Below are 19892 nucleotides of genomic sequence, written 5' to 3' on the forward strand. Positions count from 1 at the left end.
TTAAGGAAATAACTACTCTTTTTATTGAAAAAGTAATACATGCACAAGGGTAAGAATTCCAAAATATATACATAATTAAAAATTTTTCTTCCTATTTTAGGTCCCTTCCTACCAATCCCTCTCCTGGCTGCCACTACCTATTAACAGTTCCTTGGGTATCTTTTCAGAAATATTCTATGTAATATTTTATGTATATATAAGCATATATGTGAATATTTATTCTTAAAAAAATCCAGAAAACATATATATATACTGTTTCAGTCAACACTATAATTTAGAGACAGTTTCATATTTGAATATATAGAGTCTTTTCTCTTTCTCTTTAACAACTGCATAATAATCCATGGTATGGCTGTAATAGAAATTATTTAGCTTCACCTTCCAGTTTGGTTCTTCTTACATACTTTTCATTTGTTGATGGCAACGCCATTCTCCCAGTCACTCTGCTCCAAACCTTAGAGTAATAGCCAAGGTCTTTCTTCTCCATATCTAGTAAATCATGCCAATCCTGCTTTTACATTTGTCCAAAATTTTTCATCCTCATTGCCATTTCTCTGGTTTAGGCCTTAAAATACCCTATAGTGTTTTGCCATCTCCAAATTTTCTATCTCTGCCCACCTTGCACACTTAGTCTTGATCAAGTTTTCTAATACCAAGATTCTGATTGTGTTGCTTTTCTTAAAAGCCTTCAGTAGATTCCCATTTATTGTGTTGTGTTAAAACTAAAGCAATGATCAATAAATATGATTTTAAAATTTTAATCTGGGGAGTTTATGAAATGAAGATGCCTGGATCAGAATGCCCAGATGTAGGACCTTTAAAAAAATCTTTATTAAAACAAAAGTTTCAAGGTGCTTCTGATGCAGTTGGTGGTTGGAAGCAGCCCACTAGAGTAAAGTACAACTTTCTCAGCCCAGTATTTTTCTCAAAGGTATCTTTACAGACCCATCTTACTACTCTTACTACTACTTCTCTACACACCAGTGCAAATGACATTCTCGCTGGCTTTCTGGGTGCTCCTTACACCTTCCAGTCACACCTTTTAACCTATGAGGCCAGTCTATGTATCTGCAGCCTGAAGTGATCCTTGAACTCAATTCTCTGAACCGGTTTACACCACATTCTGCCTTATCTCTTACTTTTGGGATTTTCCAGCATTTTCTCCCTGATAGCTTGTAAGATCATTGTCTGCCCCAACCTAGTTCAATCTTTTTTATTATCCTTGCATACAGAGCCTTGACACTTTGTAGCAAGGATTCTAAACAAGAATTTGTAGGATTAGTGCCATTGCCTGACTTGATCACCATTACCTGTGTTGCACAGTAACAGTGTCGTTACCTGCTCCTGGCTTACAGCCGGTCTGTCAACACGTACGTACGGACTCAATGAATAAATCAGCGGGACCCGGCCCATCAGTGCCCGGACAACTACAAGCCCCAGCGGGCATTGCGCATAGCGTAGGCAGTCGGGATGACACAGAGGGCGTGCCGAGACTGAGGGAGGGGTCGTCCTGCGGGTGTCCGGGCTGGCGAGGCTCGGAACCTGCGGTGTGCGAGGGAGAGAAAGGTGAGCAGGGCCGAAGGAGCGGACGCGCTGCAGGCGCCTCCAGTTTATGGATCGGGGTAAGATGGCGGAGGCGGAGAGCCTGGAGACAGCGGCGGAGCACGAGCGGATCCTGCGAGAGATCGAGAGCACCGACACGGCCTGCATCGGGCCCACGCTCAGGTACCCTGGTGCTGGGGCCCCGACGGGCGGGACGGGAGGCTGGCTCCGTTCGCGCTGTGCGGCGGCGGGCCGCCCGCGGGGCCAGCGCCGACCCCTCCCTTCGGAGATCCTGGCGAGCGACCTCCACCTTCGGCGAGGCGGGTTCCCCTCCGCATCCCGGGCGTGGGGGCCCCTTCCCGACCGCCGGCGCCCACGGCTGATTCTCTGGAGGCCCCCTTTGCCTCCCTCGGGGCTGGGGCAGCCTTCGTTTATCCGAGGCTGGCCCCGCACCGGACCACCAGATCGCGCCCACAGATGGTGGCTTCTCATCAGATCTTCCCCCTCTGGACATCACCCTTCTCCTGCTCACACCCCGTGCTGCCCTGGACAGAAGTCCTGCTCTGTAGACAAGGCAGAAATTGACCCCGAGATCTGTTGGTCGGAAATTAAGCTCTGGCCTCCTTAAAATCACAACTACTTCTCAGAAAGGAGTTCCTGAAAAAAATCTTAGGCCTGGGAGGAAGTTTCCCTCAACCCGCGCCCCTCCCAAGGGAGCGGGTGCTCGCTGAACCCTTGCCAGTAGGGCGACCTCTCCCAAAGGTACAGCTTTAACGCTGTGGAAAAGTAACCTTCCCTCCCCCACCCCCATTACCATTACTTTGTCCACACAACCCCATTTTTTTCGTAGATGCCAAAACAAGTTCCCACCTACCTCAATTTATTGTAGTTAACAAAAGTTAGGTACTACTTACCTTGTACAGTGCAAGACATTGAGCGATTTACGAATGTAACTTATTCAAACCGCAAAACAATCATATTAGGCAGGTACTGTCATTACCCTCATTTTACAAATGAGGCACAGAGAAGTTAAGTGATTTGCCCAAGGTCACGGAGAAATTAAAGCGGGGGAGTCGCAATTACTATTCATTCAGTCTGGATCCAGGGTCTGCGTTCTGTTGTTCTGCCTCAACTGGGGATTACTGTATACCGGTACTTCCTGTCACTAACCAAGCCCAATTTCGAGCTGCTTTTCCCTTTCTTGGCCGTTTAATAGTGCCCTAGAACTAACTCATCTGCATCTGTCCTGTAGTACCTTCTGATCTCCACGCAGAATAAATAGGTGATACTTCACCCACCTTCTGCTGTACTGGGTCACTACTCTTGCCGTCAAGAAGAGTTGTTACTCGCTGCTTTTTTTCCCCCCTTTGGGGGAAGTTGCCTCGTCAGTGTTTGAAGGAGGCGCAGGCTGGACTCTACTCCTTATCGCCACCTGCACAGCCTCCTTCTCCAGGGCACATTGTTAGCACGGTTCTCCCAGTGCCACCCCTGGAATTGACCATCCTTAGTAGTTTGCCTTTTGTCCCTTATTACATTATGATTGTGACCATCATGTTCCTCTGTTTTCCCGTTTTTTTGAGCTCTTAAAGGTGAATGATCCTTTCATTATCTCACTTTTATAGAAACTAAGGACTACCAAGTATTCCAAGTGCACTGTTAGTAGTTACTAATATTTGGTTTTCATAAACACACTGTTACTATAGTTACTGAGGCTGTTATTTCAACGTCTGCTAGGAAATGTGGCTGCTGAGCTGTAGTTGGCAGCCACACAGGGCTCTCACTGGAGCAGTTGGGATTACCACAGTTTTTATGAAGGATTCTTTATCAGAACACCATCAGTGTTATCTTGAGTTGGTTGTGGTCTTCAACTGCTATCATTCTTGGTTTATATAATACATAACTTTAATTCAGTATTATTGATTTAGTTTTTGTGATTTATTATTATGTTAGTCCTCCATTGAATGGCAATGCTATTTATTCAACTGATTTTCTGTAGTTTTCTAGTATCTTGATTTAAGAATAGTTACATTTTGGTTACCTATTCTCCCTTAATTTACTTCATGGTTATCACTGAGTTCTTTTCCCACTGGAAAGTGGGATTTTGTGGGGGTAGATAAAGGGGTCTTTTGCCCTAAAGGGAATATGGTTAAAAAAAAAAAAGGGTCTGAGAACAACTGCACTTTTCTACCAGTTATAGTTGCTTTTCCTGATTCCCTGTATCATTATTAAAGGCTTTTCATTTTGGATCCACGCTGTCTTAGAAAGATAACCCTAAATCTTTCTATCAGATTCAAGATCAATCACCTGAACATCCTGTAATGCAAGTAGTACCCACTGTCATTGTCTTTAGTCTAGCTTGTTCTAGCCCATAATCATAGGGGATGATCTCACCTTTTTTCCTTATCTCATTCAGAGGCAGCAGCATGCACAGACTAGATGTTTCAGATCCCCTGCCTTAGCCTATATCACCTCCACCATCATCATATGTTTTCCCATCAGCGTCATTAGGCAGGTTTGATTAAGGCAGTAGTCTCTCTTCCCTAACTTTACCCTCAACTGTAAATCTCAAACTACTCTACCCCTCTTCATAGGCTTTCCTATTTCTTTCATCTTTTAATGGAAGTCACCAGATTTTTCATTTTTAAGTCACCAGATTCTAGGTGTTCCTGAGATAGGTTTTGTAACTAAAGAGGAACTAAAAAAACAGAGAGTAATACAGTAAATAGATAGCAGATTATAAGATTAGTATACCCATCCCTAAAATTCCTGCCCTTCACAAAAATCCAGTTAGCTACATTGCCTAACCAGACCCTTTCCTTTGCCAATGAATCATTACTTGCTTTCTTTCCCTGCCTTGGTACCAGATCATTTGTCCAGTGTTACCCTTTTTTGTTTGAGGAGCCATAGTGGCTTGACTTTTTCATTATATAACTATGCTTATTTTAGTCTTAAACAGATGCAATGCCTGTCAATTCTCATCTATCATAAGGGAGTGCCTTTCCTTTCTGCACTGTAGTTCTGAAAGGCCCAAGCATATCCACACATATAGAGGCTGTTGCCTAGCAAATTCTTTTGGGAAGGCAGCCATCTCTTCCTTTGTCTTCATCTGGAAAATTATTTTGTTAGCTTCAAGACCTCATTTTGATGAAGAAAGAGGCCCATAGGATATTAGGGCTTGTCTTGTTTTTAAAATAATATTGATTCCTTCTTTTTAGTGCTTATGTTAAAATATTGATCACCAGTCACTCATGAACAATAGCTCTGTATTTTCAGTTTCAAATCCTATTTCTGTATCTCTAGTTTTCTTTCATATCACTTAGTAGAAGTCATTTCTTCACTTCACTCTCTAGGTACTAGCAATTAACATTCAGTCTTAATTGCTATGTAAGATTTTGTTTTTAAACTTTTTAATTTAACAGTGAAACACATTATCTTTAAAAAATAGCTTTGTTGAGTGTAACTCATAATATCAGCCACTTCACCATTTAAGTACGCATATTAGTGGTTTTTAGTATAATCACAGAGTTGTGCAACAATAAACACAATTTAATTTTAGAACATTTGTATCACCCCAAAAAGAAACCCCATTCCTATTTAGCAGTTACTCTTCATTTTGTCCCCTTTTTCCAGGCAGTCACTACTTTCTGTCTTTGTGGGTTTAGACATTTTGTATAAACGGAACCATCCTCTCTGTCTCTGTCTCTGTCTCTGTCTCTGACTCTCTCTCTCTCTCTCTATAGTGTGTGTGTGTGTGTGTGTGTGTGTGTGTGTGTGTGTGTGTGTGTGTGTGAGACGTAACATAATGTTTTCAGGGTTCATCCATGTGGTAGCGTGTATCAGTACTTCATTTCTTTTTATTAATAAATGGTATTCCATTATATAGATATACCACATTTTATGAAGTTGCATTTCACTGTAGTTTTGATTTGCATTTTTCTGATAGCTAATATTTTCATGTACTTATTAGTCATTTGTTTATATTCTTTGGAGAAATGTCTATTCAGATCCTTTGCTCAGTTTTTAATTGAGTTATTTATCTTTTTTATTGTTGAGTTATAAGAGTTCCTTATATATTCTTGGTATGTCTTATAAGGTATGTAATTTGCAAATACTTTTTCCATTCTGTGAATTGTCTTTTTATTTTCTGGATGGTATCATTTGCTGCACAAAAGTTGTAATTTTGAATTAGCCCAGTTTATCTTTTCAAAATTTTTTTTTTGTGCTTTTGGTATCATGTCTAGGAAGCCTTTGCTTAACTAACCCACAATCACGATTTGCTCCTATGTTTTTTCTAAGAGATTTGTAATTCTGTCTTTTACATTAAGGTATGTGATCCATTTTGGGTTAATTTTTACATGTAGTGTAAGGAAGGATGTCCAGTATCACTCTCTTACATGCTGATATCCAGTTGTTCTAGTACCATTTGTTGAGTACTGTCTTTTCTTAACCCAGTTATATTCTTGGTTGATTTATCTTGACCTTTTTACCATAACATTTATATTCCTTGTTTGTGGCAGAAATGTAACAATCAAGACCCTGTCATTGTGTTTGACTCTGCTATTCAGCTTGATCTCCTTTATTGAGTGTTCTCATCTGGGAAGTTTACTCTGAGGTTTTCAGCTAAAGGTTTTCTCTTTTTAGCTCAATTGCTGCCTTCCATTTCTGAGGTTCCTGTGTCATAAGAATGATGTGATTGCTTGATTTATCTTGGTAAATCAAATCACTTTACTTTAGGGACTGATTCTTGTCTTACCTTAATGGAATTGTTTGTGTCATATTACCCAGTCTTAAGATTACCATAAAGTGTATTAATGATAGAATCTTATTTGTTTTAACTTTTTCACTGTTAAAACATTATAAAAAATTTGGAAATCATATTAAAAATTACCTATAATCCCATAACACCACTGCTGTTGTTTTGGTGCATTTCCTTGTAGACCTTTACTTTATATATTTTGTTGTTAGCTGTACTCTTGGTGTAGGAACAATTTTCTGTCTTATTTAATTGTTTGTGAAGCTGGCTCTTACAGAAAGCAAGTTGGGGGCTATTTTCAAAAGCTCAATGTCATTTGATGATTAAATATGGGGCCTTTTTTCCCCATTTACTATTCTGTGCCTTTGGCCACATGGCTTTGTTTTCTGTCCTTCTCCCTCCACTGTTATCTAAATTGTACATAAACCAGGTAATCATGCCCTTTGGTTCATGACACCTTCTCATTATTTGTCTGTGCATGGACCTCTTTAAGCAATTAATTAGTTAATTTTTATAAGCAACTTACCACCAGAGTGGCAAATTTTTCTCATCTATAACATGGGGAAGATACCACCTACATTGTTCTTCACAGTACCTGTTAGGTAGTAGTCAGTCAGGTAATGTGAGTCATCTTCTGTCTTTTATCCTGGAGTTTGCTTTGTGGACTTAGTTATTCCTGTTTTTGAAGTTATGTTAGTTAGTGGTTCTTGGCCTTTTTTTTGGCCTCTACTCACATGTCTGAGGGATATGATATTTATCAATAATAAGACCCCAGGTGTGCTTATTTTAGGATAGAGAATGGAGGAGATGATAGGAAATAAATTTATAAAAGCTGTTTTGGTGAGTCTGTTATACTCCCGACTTGACAATCAATGAGGAGAAAGAAATTATCTCCCATTGTTGATTGCTTGTTTTTTAGTAGTAGCTCCCTTTTAAAAGTAACACCTTTAAAGTCAATTATAAATATAATGTAATGACTTTTAAAAAGATAGAAAAAGCCATCAACAAAAAACTTAATTCTACCACCCTGTTACAATTCTTATGTTTGTATATTTCTTTTAATGTCTTTCCATATGTACTTTATTACATTAGGTATTATGTTGTGTCTTGTTTTTTCAGTTAACATATTATATATAGTTTGATATGTTGCTATGTATTATATAGCTATATCATTTTACTGGCTTCATTCATGAATTTAATTATTCATTCAACACGTATTTATTGAGCAGCTTTTATCTGCCAAATACTCTTTTAGGCTCTGGGATACAGCAGAGAACAAAATGGACAAGTGCCTATCCTTGTGGACCTTACGTTCTAGATAGAACACTCCTAGAATAAACAAATATATAAAGTAATGCTGTTTAGTGCTTAGTGTTAAATATGAGGGGGTATTGTTTTCAATTAGGTGGTTAGAAAAAGTTGTTTTTGTAAAGCTTTGGCTAGAGCCAAGGAACAAGCCATGTGGCTCTCTCAGGGAAGCCCCTTCCAGACAGAGGGCACAGTTAAGTAAGTGTGCAGACGCTCTGGAGAAGTGTGATGGTGGGAGTTCATGGTAGGAGATTAGTCAGGGTCCAGATAATGTGGACTAAGAAGAATAATTTGATTTTATTCTGTTGTGGGAAGTTACCAGAGAATTTTGAGTAGGAAACCGACATACTCTAATTTAGGTTAAACAAAGAACATTGTGGCTGCTGAATGGAGGTGGATTAAGAGAGGAAATAGGGAAACCAGTCAAGTCATATTTGCAGTAATAGGACTCAGGAAATGGTAGTAGACGCAATAAAGTATTGGCAAGGAGGTGATGGAAAATAGTTGTATTTAGAATATATTTGGAAAGTAGAACCAAAATGATGGATTTATTTTGAGGGTAAAAGAAAGAGAGGAATCAGGGTTATTCTATAAGACTCTTGTAACTGGGTCTTACCTAAGTGAGATTACCTAAGTAATACCGAAGTAACTTTGTGAATGGTGTTGCCATTTATTGGGATAGGGAATAAAGGGGGAGGAACTTTATTTTTATTTGCAGCACTTACTTGTCTAACATAATTTTTGATTGTTTTCTCTACTAGAATGTGTATTCTAGGAGAAAAGGAATTTTGTTTCTTTTTTTGTTACTGTATCCTGGGAATCTAAAGGTGGTCCTTAATAAATATAATCCTGAATACAGGTGGTGCTCAATAAATATTTATTGAAGAAATAGAAGAATAAAAGAATTGTACCACCAATTGTCAATTATCTGGGAGCTTATTTGCAGATTAGCTGTCTTAAAAATATCACTGGGGTTTTGAGAAAAAGTAAAAATGAAAATCTTGAGACCTTCAACATATCAGTATTTAGTTTTTGGAAGTATGTATAATTTTATAGTTCCTCATTCTTTTCTTCAATCAAAAGTATAATCTAAAATAATTACCCCCTAAAACCTCATTCTTCAGTATTTTGTGAAGTGTCGCTAAATCTGCAAATTTATGATAACTGTAGTGATTAAGATGTTATAATCCAAGTGCACAGTGTATAAACAAAGCTTAGCATTGGGCAAAAAGTTAAAATTGTACATTTGGGAAAAAAGAGGTTGGTAGCATTAAATAGCATTATAATATGGAATAGGAGAATGAATTTTTTGTTGTTTGATAAAGAGAAGTTAGGTTTTGTTTTAATAAACTCATTGAATTTTCAGGCAAATTGGAAAAAATGAAAAAAGAAAAAGCCCTCTTGTAGCTGATAAGACAGTGCTGACTTGGATCAGTCAGCAATGGGCTCTCTGATTTTATTTGAGTTAAATAAATAAAAATATTCATTGAAGCTCTTTCAGTGGAAGGTTTTTCTGATGTGTTATCTGATAATTAGATTTAAATCTCAGAAATAGTAGTAGTCACAGAAAGAAGTTAAATGGGAGTATGGCATTTGGCAATTATCTCTGTGTTGAATATCAACGGTTTATTATCATCCGATCAAATACATCATGCTATTGAAAATGATCTGGAAATCTTACCTACTATAACTTTGGAAATAAGCAAATAGGCAAATTCTCTTTATTTCTCTGGGTTTAAAATATTTTACTTAAAAAATTGAAAGAAAAGGATAGGAACCATAGATCTAATAAATATTTTTCACTTCTATTCCATTTCCCCATTTTTTAGTTTGTTTATTCTTCCATTGCATTTTTAGTGCAAATGTAGCATATATGCTTTTATTTTCTTCCCCCTTTTATAAAATAAGTAGTATAGTATATATTCAGTTCTGAAGCTTAGGTTTTTACTTATCAGTATACTTCTGACATCTGTCCATATGAGTATGCACAGACAGTCCTTGTTTTTTTTTTTTTTACATCTGCATAGTATTCCATTATGTGACTGTACTGTGTGTGGTTTATTCAGCCATTTCCCTATTTCTGTATGTTTGGTTTATTTCCAGTCCTTTGCTGGACCAGCAATGAATAATCTTGAATATTTGTCATTTCTTATTGTACATCTCATATTGTATCTATACGATAGATTCCCAGAAGTGGGATTGCTGGATGAAATGGTGAATATATCTGTAATTTGGTAGGTATTACTCTCTGTAGAGATTGTGCCATTTTGCTCTCCCTCTCACAATCAATAAGAGTGCTCACTTCTCCATAGCTTTTTCTTTTTTTTTTTTTTTTCTGGCCCTGCAGGCTTGCCTTGGGGGCAGCCCTGGCTTTACAACTCTCTTTCCTTTCCCTCCCTCAACTCCATTCCCTGGTTTAAGATGATCAGGGCACCTCCCCTAAGTCTGGCTAATCAGAATCCCTTCCTTAAGAATTTGGGTCTGAGACTGGTGCCTGTGAATGCTTAAGCCCTTCTGCCATTTCGAAGGAGCCTTGAAGTGGAAGAAGAAAGAAGCAGGCATGCAGATGGGAAGCAGTACTTTGAGTACCTGCTTCTGCTGGCCATTTGCCCTTGAGGCTTGTCTGGGGACGCTGAGAAGTACACCTGTATTGTTACCTACATTCCTCTGGCATTTTTTACTTTATCACAGTTGGTACTTGTTACTTGCTACCAACATAGTCCTAACTAAACATTCCCTTAGCAAAGCTCCCTCTGCCCACACCACTTCTTTTCTATAACTAGTTAAGTCAGAAACCGTAATGTGCACAAGCTGCATACTTAACTTTTTTAAAGCAATCCATAGCTTTTTCAGCAAAGTGTGTTAGGCTTGATTTTTTGCCAGTATGATAAATGATGAACGGTAATTCAGTACAATTTTCATTTGCACTTTTCTTATTGTGAGAGTGAACATTTCTTCATAAGTGTAAAAGGGCTTTTGTATATCTATGGGTATGTGTGTGAGTACTGTCTGTTCATGGCCTTTGCTTATATTTCTATAAGGTTGGTATTTTTTTTTTTAATTTGGGAGCACACTAAAGAAACTTTGATAGTTACACTTTGCTTAAATACATTGGGAGTATATAAACTTAAGCTATAAAACAGGAAACATTTTTTTTTTAAGGAATGAAAGCTTCAAACCTGCCTTTTCATTATTTTAATCATAAAGGGATATGAAATATTTGAATTAAGAAGAGTTCAGCTAACAAATAGCAATAATGAAATACTTTAAAATCTTGGCTATTTTTAAAAAGCAATTTGTGATGTATATCTGTAAATTATATTTATATTATATTTTACATTTCTAGATATCTGCAGAATGGTTAAGTATTTTTCTTTAAATTGCAGGTAACTTAAAATTAATATTTCTACCACATTTTGACTTTTTTTGAGGAGTAATTTAGTCTTAACTGGGTTTTTGAGTTATTCTCAATTTTCTTCCCCTCTTATTCTAATTGACAATTGACTTCTTTCTCCTCTTTTTCTTGTATAGCCTCTTGCTTTGTTTTAGAAAGGAATTGATGGTTTCCAAAAATCTACATGGTTTAAAAAATACACCATAATAGATACATCAATGGTGGTGAGGAAATTGGGGCAAGGGAAAACAAAGGTAGGAAGGAGAATATGAAGTCCAGAATGAGAACAGTTAAAAGATTCATATTTGAAGGCCTGTATATTTTGTAAAGGTAGGCCATCAGTTTGGCTATAGGCATTCCAGCAACTACTACAAAAAAGAGACGTGCTGTCTTACTTGAGTTATGGTGTTATAACATTAAAAAGTAGTTACATAGGAGAAGTGTGGCTATTCTTGGTTTTTGAATAAGACCAGAGAACTGTTTCTCCCATATGTCCTCCAAAGAAGGCTCTGTATAATGTTAACTTTAATATCCATATAGTAAATGCAGCAATATGTGACAGGCTGTTTCTTATATTGTCCTTTAGTGAAAGCATATAGTGTAACCAAAGCACAATTTAGTAAAAGCAGTTCTGCAAGGGAGCCAAAAGAATGCAGTTTTCTGCTGGTTTTAGCTTAATCAAGGCATAGGTTTTATAATACCTACAGTGGAAGTTGAAAGTGCATTATCTACCCCCAGTCCCAGCTTTTGGATCATAGAACTTGGAGAAACTCATGAATTCTATAGACCCTTTCCTTAGTAAAATGCATGTGTCCAGTCTCCATGATTTCTAATCTGGAAGGGAGCATGTACACATTGGTTAATTCTTCTTAAGTATTACTTTTAGTAGTAAAATATTTTTTTCTGTGGAGAAACCTCAGAGAAATTTATTTCAAGTGATGAATTTTGTTAAGAAATGAGGAGGACAATTTCTGAGCTCTTCAGAATCCATCCAGGCATTGAGGTAGCTCAGTATGTTGATGGAGGACTGTGCCAGTCCCAAGGTGAAATCCATTTGGCGTGTTAACAGTTGACTCCTCTTCCTGCCTGGCCTCCAACCAACCAGCCAAAACCACAAGGCAACAACAGTCTACCCAGAGAACGTTCTTGCACAACGCTCCTCCCTGACTGGGAGATGGGGAGAGGTAGCCATTTTGCGTAAGGACAATTATTTGAATGGTTTTTGACTTTTCATCAGAAACCATCAAGGCCAGAAGACATTTTCGAAGTGTTAGAGGTTTGTCTCGGGCTTTTGCAAGTTGAGTAGCTCTCCACCAGTAGTCAAGGCTTTAGGTAGGTAACAGCTATCAGTGGGTTAAAGGAATTTTTTTTTTGCCTTTTCCCCTGACTATATCACTGTCTGTATGATTAGTTAAGTACAGAGTTGTACGTGTAAAAGTAAGTCAGCTGTGGGTTGGATTGGTATCTTATGAAAGTTGAGGAACGTTAATGAGCCACCTGTTCCTCCAAAGGCAGTGGAGTGCGAGAGAACACCCGAGCTGAGGGCCAAGATTCTTCCCTAGAAGTAACTGGAGGGACCTTCTAACACTGAAAGAACTGCCATTAAAGCCACAATAATTTTATTTGGAACAATCTTACATTTGATGTTAAAAAGAAAAACTGACCTTGGCCTTTCAAAAAATTTGCCAGCAAAGTAATTGTTGATATTTTGCCTTAAACTATATAATTTGGAATATAATGCCTGGAAGATGTATGCCTTATTAAAAGGTTATTTATGTGAAATGTCTGGAACCTACTCAGAGGTTCTAGATTTATTATTTTAAAAAAGTTGAGATATGTAAAAAAGTTTGATGTAGTCTGATGTGTTCATCTTTTATTTTGTTTCCCTCGCCTGAGGAGATGTGTTCAGGAAAAAATTGCTCATGTTTATATTCAAGAGATCTTGTCTGTGTTTTCTTTTATGAGGTTTATGGTTTCATGACTTACATTCAGGTCTTTGACCCATTTTGAGTTTGCTTTTGTGTATGGAGTTAGTCAATAATCCAGTTTCATTCTCTTACATGTGGCTGTCCAGTTTTACCAACACTGGTTTTTGAAGAGGCTGTCATTTCACCATTGTATATCCATGGTTCCTTTATCATATATTAATTGACCATATATACTTGGGTTTGTATCTGGGCTCTTTATTCTGTTGCATTGATCTATGGATCAATCTATGGTGTTCCAGCACCAAATTGTCTTGATAACTATGGCTTTGTAGTAGAGCTTGAAGTTAGGGAGTGTAATCCCCACAGGTTTGTTCTTCCTTCTCAAAATTGCTATGGCTATTTGGGGTCTTTTGTGGTTCCAAATGAATTTTAGAACTATTTGTTCTAGTTCATTGAAGAATGCTGCTGGTATTTTGATAGGGATTGCATTGAATCTGTAAATTGCTTTAGACAGGATGGCCATTTTAACAATGTTAATTCTTCCTGTCCATGAGCCTGGGATGTATTTCCATTTATTGGTGTCTTCTTTAATTTCTCTCATGAGTGTCTTGCAGTTTTCTGCTAGTTCATTGTTAGTTTATAGGAATGCAACAAATTTGTAATTAATCTTGTATACTGCAACTTTGCTGAATTCAGTTATTCTGATAGTTTTTTGGTGGAGTCATTAGGATTTTCTATGTATAATATGATTTCATCTGCAAACAATGACAGTTTAACTTCTTCCTTACCAATTTGGATGCTTTTTATCTTGTGTTGTCTGATTGTTGTGGCTAGGCCCTCTAGTATTATGTTGAATAAAAGTGGTGAGATTGGGCATCCTTGTCTTGTTCCCGAACTTAGAGGAAAAGCTTTCAGCTTTTCACTGTTAAGTGTGATGTTGTCTGTGGGTTTGTTGTATATGGCCTTTATTATGTTGAGGTACTTGCCCTCAATACCCATTTTGTTGAGAGTTTGTCTCATGAATGGATGTTGAATTTCGTTGAATGCTTTTTCAGCATCTATTGAGATGATCATGTAATTTTTGTCATTTTTGTTGTGGTGTATGATGTTGATGGATTTTCGAATATTGTAACATCCTTGCATCCCTGGAATAAATCCCAATTTGTCATGATGGATAATCTTTTTGAATTATTTTTGAATTCAGTTTGCTCATTTTTTTGAGTATTTTTGAATATATGTTCATCAGGGATATTGGTTTGTAATTTTCTTTTCTGTGGTGTCTTTGTCTTGTTTTGGTATTAGAGTGGTGCTGGCCTCATAGAATGAGTTTGGAAATATTCTCTCCTCTTCTACTTTTTGGACTACTTTAAGGAGGATGAGTATTAGCTCTTCTTTAAATGTTTGATGAAATTCAGCCTTGAAGCCATCCAGTCTGGCACTTTTGTTGTTAGGTGATTTTTTGATTACCAGTTTGATTTCATTGCTGGTAACTGTTCTGTTCAGATTTTCTCTTTCTTCCTGGGTCAGTCTTGGAAGGTTGTATTTTTATAGAAAGTTCTTCTTTTCTTCTAGGTTGTCCAATTTGTTGGATATAATTTTTCATAGTATTCTCTCATAAGTATGCCTGTTTCCATTTCTGTGGTGTCTGTCCTGATTTTTCCTTTTTCATTTCTGATTCTGTTTATGTGTTGTAAACTCTCTTTTTTTCTTGATAAGTCTGACTAGGTGTTTATCTATTTTGTTTATTTTCTCAGAGAACCAGCTCCTGGTTTCATTGATTCTTTCTATTGTTTCATTCTTCTCAATTTTATTTATTTCTCCTCTGATCTTTATTATGTCTGCCCTTCTACTGACTTTGGGCCTCATTTTGTTTTTCTTTTTCCGGTTTCATTTATTGGGAGTTTAGACTGTTAATTTGGGGCTGTTCTTCTTTCTTGAGGTAATCCTGTATTGCTACATACTTTCCTCTTAGAACTGCCTTAGCTACAACCCACAGGTTTTGGGGTGTTGAGTTGTTATTTTCATTTGTCTTCATATATTGCTTGATCTCTGTTTTTATTTGTTCATTGATCCATTGATTATTTAGGAGCATGTTGTTAAGCCTCCATGTGCTTGTGGGCTTTTTTGTTTTCTTTGCATAATTTAATTTATTTCTCATTTCATACCTTTGTAGTCTGAGAAACTGGTTGGCACCATTTCAGTCCTTCTGAATTTACTGAGGTTCTTTTTGTGGCCCTGTATCTGATCTATTTTGGAAAATGTTCCATGTGCACTTGAGGAATTTGTATCCTGCTGCTTTTGAGTAGAGTGCTCTGTAGATGTCTGTTAGGTCCATCTGTTCTGATGTGTTGTTCAGTGCCTCTGTCTCCTTATTTTGTGTCTGGTTGTACTGTCTTTTGGTGTGAGTGCTATGTTGCAGTTGCCTAAAATAATTGTATTGCATTTTATTTCCCTCTTTAATTCTGTTAGTATTTATTTCACATATGTAGGTGCTCCTATATTGGGTGCTTAGATATTAATAATGGTTATATCCTCTTGTTGGACTGACCCTTTTATTATTATGTAATGTCCTTCTTTGTCTCTCGTTATTTTCTTTGTTTTGAAATCTGTTTTATCTTATATAAGTACTGCTACTCCTGCTTTTTTCTCTCTATTATTTGCATGAGGTATCTTTTTCCATCCCTTCACTTTCAGTCTGTGTATGTATTTGGGTTTGAATGCGTCTCTTATAGGCAGCCTATAGATGGGTTTTGTTTTTTGTTTTTTTTTAAGTAAAATTTTATTTTATTCTTTCATACAATTATTCTTAAAAATTTTTTTTGATTTTAATATCACTAATGTACAATTACATGAACAACACTATGGTTACTAGACTCCCCGTATTATCATGTCTCCCCCAAATGCCCCATTACAGTCACTGTCCATCAGCGTAGTAAGCTGCTATAGAATCATTACTTGTCTTCTCTGTATATACTGCCTTCCCCATGTCCCCACCCCACTACATTATGTGTGTTAATCATAATGCCCCATTTTTCCCCTTATCTCTCCCTTCCACACATCCTCCCCAGTCCCTTTACCTTTGGTAACTTTTAGTCCATTCTTGGGTTCTGTGAGACTGCTGCTGTTTTGTTCCTTCAGTTTTTTGAAAAAATTTTGTTATCATTAATCTACAATTACATGAAGAACATTATGTTTAATTGGCTCCCCCCTTCACCAAGTCCCCCCATCAACCCCATTACAGTCACTGTCCATCAGCGTAGTAAGATGCTGTAGAATCACTACTTGTCTTCTCTGTGTTGTACAGTCCTACCCATGCACCCCCGCCCACATTATACATGCTAATCGTAATGCCCCCTTTCTTTTCCCCTGCCCTTATCCCTCCCTTCCCACCCATCCTCCCCAGTCCCTTTCCCTTTGGTAACTGTTAGTCCATTCTTGGTTTCTGTGATTCTGCTGCTGTTTTGTTCCTTCAGTTTTTCTTTGTTCTTATACTCCACATATGAGTGAAATCATTTGGTACTTGAAATATGCCTGGCATATTTCACTGAGCATAATACCCTCTAGCTCCATCCATGTTGTTGCAAACGGTAGGATTTGTTTTCTTCTTATGGCTGAATAGTATTCCATTGTGTATATGTACCACATGTTCTATATCCATTCATCTACTGATGGACACTTAGGCTGCTTCCATTTCTTGGCTATTGTAAATAGTGCTGCGATAAACATAGGGTTGCATCTGTCTTTTTCAAACTGGGTTGCTGCATTCTTAGGGTAAAATCCTAGAAGTGGAATTCCTGGGTCAAATGTTATGTCTATTTTGAGCATTTTGAGGAACCTCCATACTGCTTTCCACAATGGTGGAACTAATTTACATTCCCACCAGCAGTGTAGGAGGGTTCCCTTTTCTCCACAACCTCGCCAACATTTGTTGTTGTTTGTCTTTTGGATGGTGGCCATCCTAACTGGTGTGAGGTGATATCTCATTGTGGTTTTAATTTGCATTTCTCTGATGACTAGTGATGTGGAGCATCTTTTCATGTGTGTTTTGGCCATCTGAATTTCTTCTTTGGAGAACTGTCTATTCAGCTCCTCTGCCCATTTTTTAATTGGATTATTTGCTTTTTGTTTGTTGAGGTGCGTGAGCTCTTTATATATTTTGGATGTCAACCCTTTATCGGATCTGTCATTTATGAATATATTCTCCCATACTGTAGGATACCTTTTTGTTCTATTCCTGGTGTCCTTTGCTGTACAGAAGCTTTTCAGCATGATATAGTCCCACTTGTTCATTTTTGCTTTTGTTTCCCTTGCATGGGGAGATATGTTCATGAAGAAGTTACTCATGTTTATGTCCAAGAGATTTTTGCCTATGTTTTTTTCTAAGAGTTTTATGGCTTCATGACTTACATTCAGGTTTTTGATCCATTTCGAATTTACTTTTTTGTATGGTGTTAGACAGTGATCCAGATTCATTCTCTTACATGTAGCTGTCCAGTTTTGCCAGCACCATCTGTTGAAGAGACTGTCATTTCCCCATTGTATGTCCATGGCTCCTTTGTCATATATTAATTGACCATATATGTTTGGATTAATGTCTGGAGTCTCTATTCTGTTCCACTGGTCTGTGGCTCTGTTCTTGTGCCAGTACCAAATTGTCTTGATTACTGTGGCTTTGTAGTAGATCTTGAAGTTGGGCAGTGAGATCCCCCCCACTTTATTCTTCCTTCTCAGGATTGCTTTGGCTATTCAGGGTCTTTGGTGTTTCCATATGAATTTTTGAACTATTTGTTCCAGTTCATTGAAGAATGCTGTTGGTAATTTGATAGGGATTGATCAAATCTGATATTGCTTTGGGCAGGATGGCCATTTTGATGATATTAATTCTTCCTAGCCAGGAACATGGGATGAGTTTCCATTTGTTAGTGTCCTCTTTAATTTCTCTTAAGAGTGTCTTATAGTTTTCAGGGTATATGTCTTTCACTTCCTTGGTTAGGTTTATTCCTAGGTATTTTATTCTTTTTTATGCAATTGTGAATGGAATTGTTTTCCTTATTTCTGCTTCTATGAGTTCATTTTTAGTGTATAGGAAAGCCACAGAGTTCTGTGTATTAATTTTGTATCCTGCAACTTTGCTGAATTCTGATATTAGTTCTGGTAGTTTTGGTGTGGAGTCTTTAGGGTTTTTTACATAGGATATCATGTCATCTGCAAATAGTGACAGTTTAACTTCTTCATTACCAATCTGGATTCCTTGTATTTCTTTGTTTTTTCTAATTGCCATGGCTAGGACCTCCAGTACTATATTGAATAACAGTGGGGAGAGTGGGCATCCCTGTCTTATACCCAATCTCATAGGAAAAGCTTTCAGCTTCTTGCTGTTTCCTTCAGTTTTCTTTGTTGTTATACTCCACAGATCTTTTCTTCTTTCTGTTCCTTGGCTTCTTTGTTTTCCTGTTCTGTAATTTCTGTTTCATTTACTATCTCCTCCACCTCATCTAATCTACTTTTAAATCCCTCCATTGTATGTTTTAATTTCAGATACTGTATTTTCCAAAATTTCTCTCTTTCTTGAAGTCCTCCCTGAGATCTTGAATCTTTTTCTGTGGCTCCATGAGCATGTTTATGACTTTTATTTTGAAATCTATCAGGAAGATTGGTGATTTCAGTTTCACTAAACACTCTTCCTGGCATTTTTCTTGAATTTTTGTTTGTACCAAATTCCTGTCTCTTCATTTTTTTTTTTGTTTCTTATGGGATAATAGATTTGTGTAGGAGGCACCACTAGTACTCAGAAACTCAATTTCCAGTGTGGGAGCAGCACCTGTCTGCCTTGCTTGTGGTATTCTGCTCCGGCCTGCCTCAGTGGTGGGGGTGCAGGTCAGAGGGATCAGCGCCTGCCAGGAGGAAAGAGCTACCTGTGCTGGGTTGTGCACGCAGCTCCCTGGCTGGCCCAAAATAGTTCTGAGAAGGCTGGGAGTTCTCCCCCTGCCTACCTGGGAGTAAAGTTTGATTTTACTGCCAGCCAGGAGGCTGTGCACTACTGTGGGGAGTCTCTGGGTTGTGTTGCCAGCAAGGGGTATGGAGTGTCTGAAGCTCCTGAGGGCTCCCAAACTGTTGGGCTGGCGGTGGGATAGGGAGGTATTGTCCACCTAACTTTTTTCCCAAACAGAGAACATTGTGCACTACTTGGCCCTGTGACTCCCCTCTCACTGCTGGGAAGTCTTTCAAACTGTCCACTCTGCTTCTTTACTAGGGGGCTTATAGAGCATGCCTGATCTCCACAGGTGACTGGGATCTCAGCTTCCCTGAATGTTCTGCTGGTCTCTGTTGTCCAGCCCCACCAATCACTGGGGCACTGTGGAGTGTGGGCTTGTGTTCGCAGTATAGATTTCTAGGGCCATGTGTTCAGGGTCCTGGGCTTCTACTGTCTCCTGACTCTGTTCCACCTCCTCCCCACTGTGGGCTGGGTTGGTCATGTTCTATGTGATCCTGGGAGGAGGTTTTTTGCCTTGCCTTCCTATACTGCCATCTTTTTTTCCCAGAATGTTTTGTATATTTTTATATACCTCTGAATTGTGTTTGCCAATACAGATCTTCATTGACTTACAGTGGGGTTATGTTCTGATAAACATATCATAAGTTGAAATACCCTAGCTTGAAAATGCTTTATTACACCTAACCTACCAAACGTTGTAGTTTCACCTAGCCTACCTTACACATGCTCAGAACACCTGCATTTCCCTACAATTGGGAAAAATCATCTAACACAGAGCCTATTTTATAATAAAATGTTGAACATCTCATTGTAATACTGTACTGAAAGTAACTGAATGTTTGTCAGTGTATATAGGTTGTTTGCCCTGGGGATAGTGTGGCTGACTGGGAGCTGTGGCTTCCTGCTGCTGCCCAGCAGCATGAGAGTATCATACTGAATATTGCTAGCCTGGAAAAAAAATCAAAATTCAAA

General features: G+C 38.0%; 1 protein-coding gene across 4 annotated transcripts in view; it reads left to right on the top strand.

Annotated features, from left to right (window-relative positions):
• Positions 1-1473: 1473 nt before the first annotated feature.
• Positions 1474-19892, top strand: part of EXOC6B (exocyst complex component 6B) — a 640335-nt gene continuing 621916 nt past the window's right edge. For all 4 annotated transcript variants that reach the window (XM_037027188.2, XM_073211565.1, XM_037027190.2 and 1 more), the window contains exon 1: positions 1474-1725. In XM_037027188.2, the coding sequence (XP_036883083.1) occupies positions 1613-1725 (113 nt within the window). In that variant the 5' untranslated portion in view covers positions 1474-1612. The remainder of the gene's footprint in view (positions 1726-19892) is intronic.

Source organism: Manis javanica, chromosome 1 (genome assembly GCF_040802235.1).
Source record: "Manis javanica isolate MJ-LG chromosome 1, MJ_LKY, whole genome shotgun sequence".
Taxonomy (NCBI): domain Eukaryota; kingdom Metazoa; phylum Chordata; class Mammalia; order Pholidota; family Manidae; genus Manis; species Manis javanica.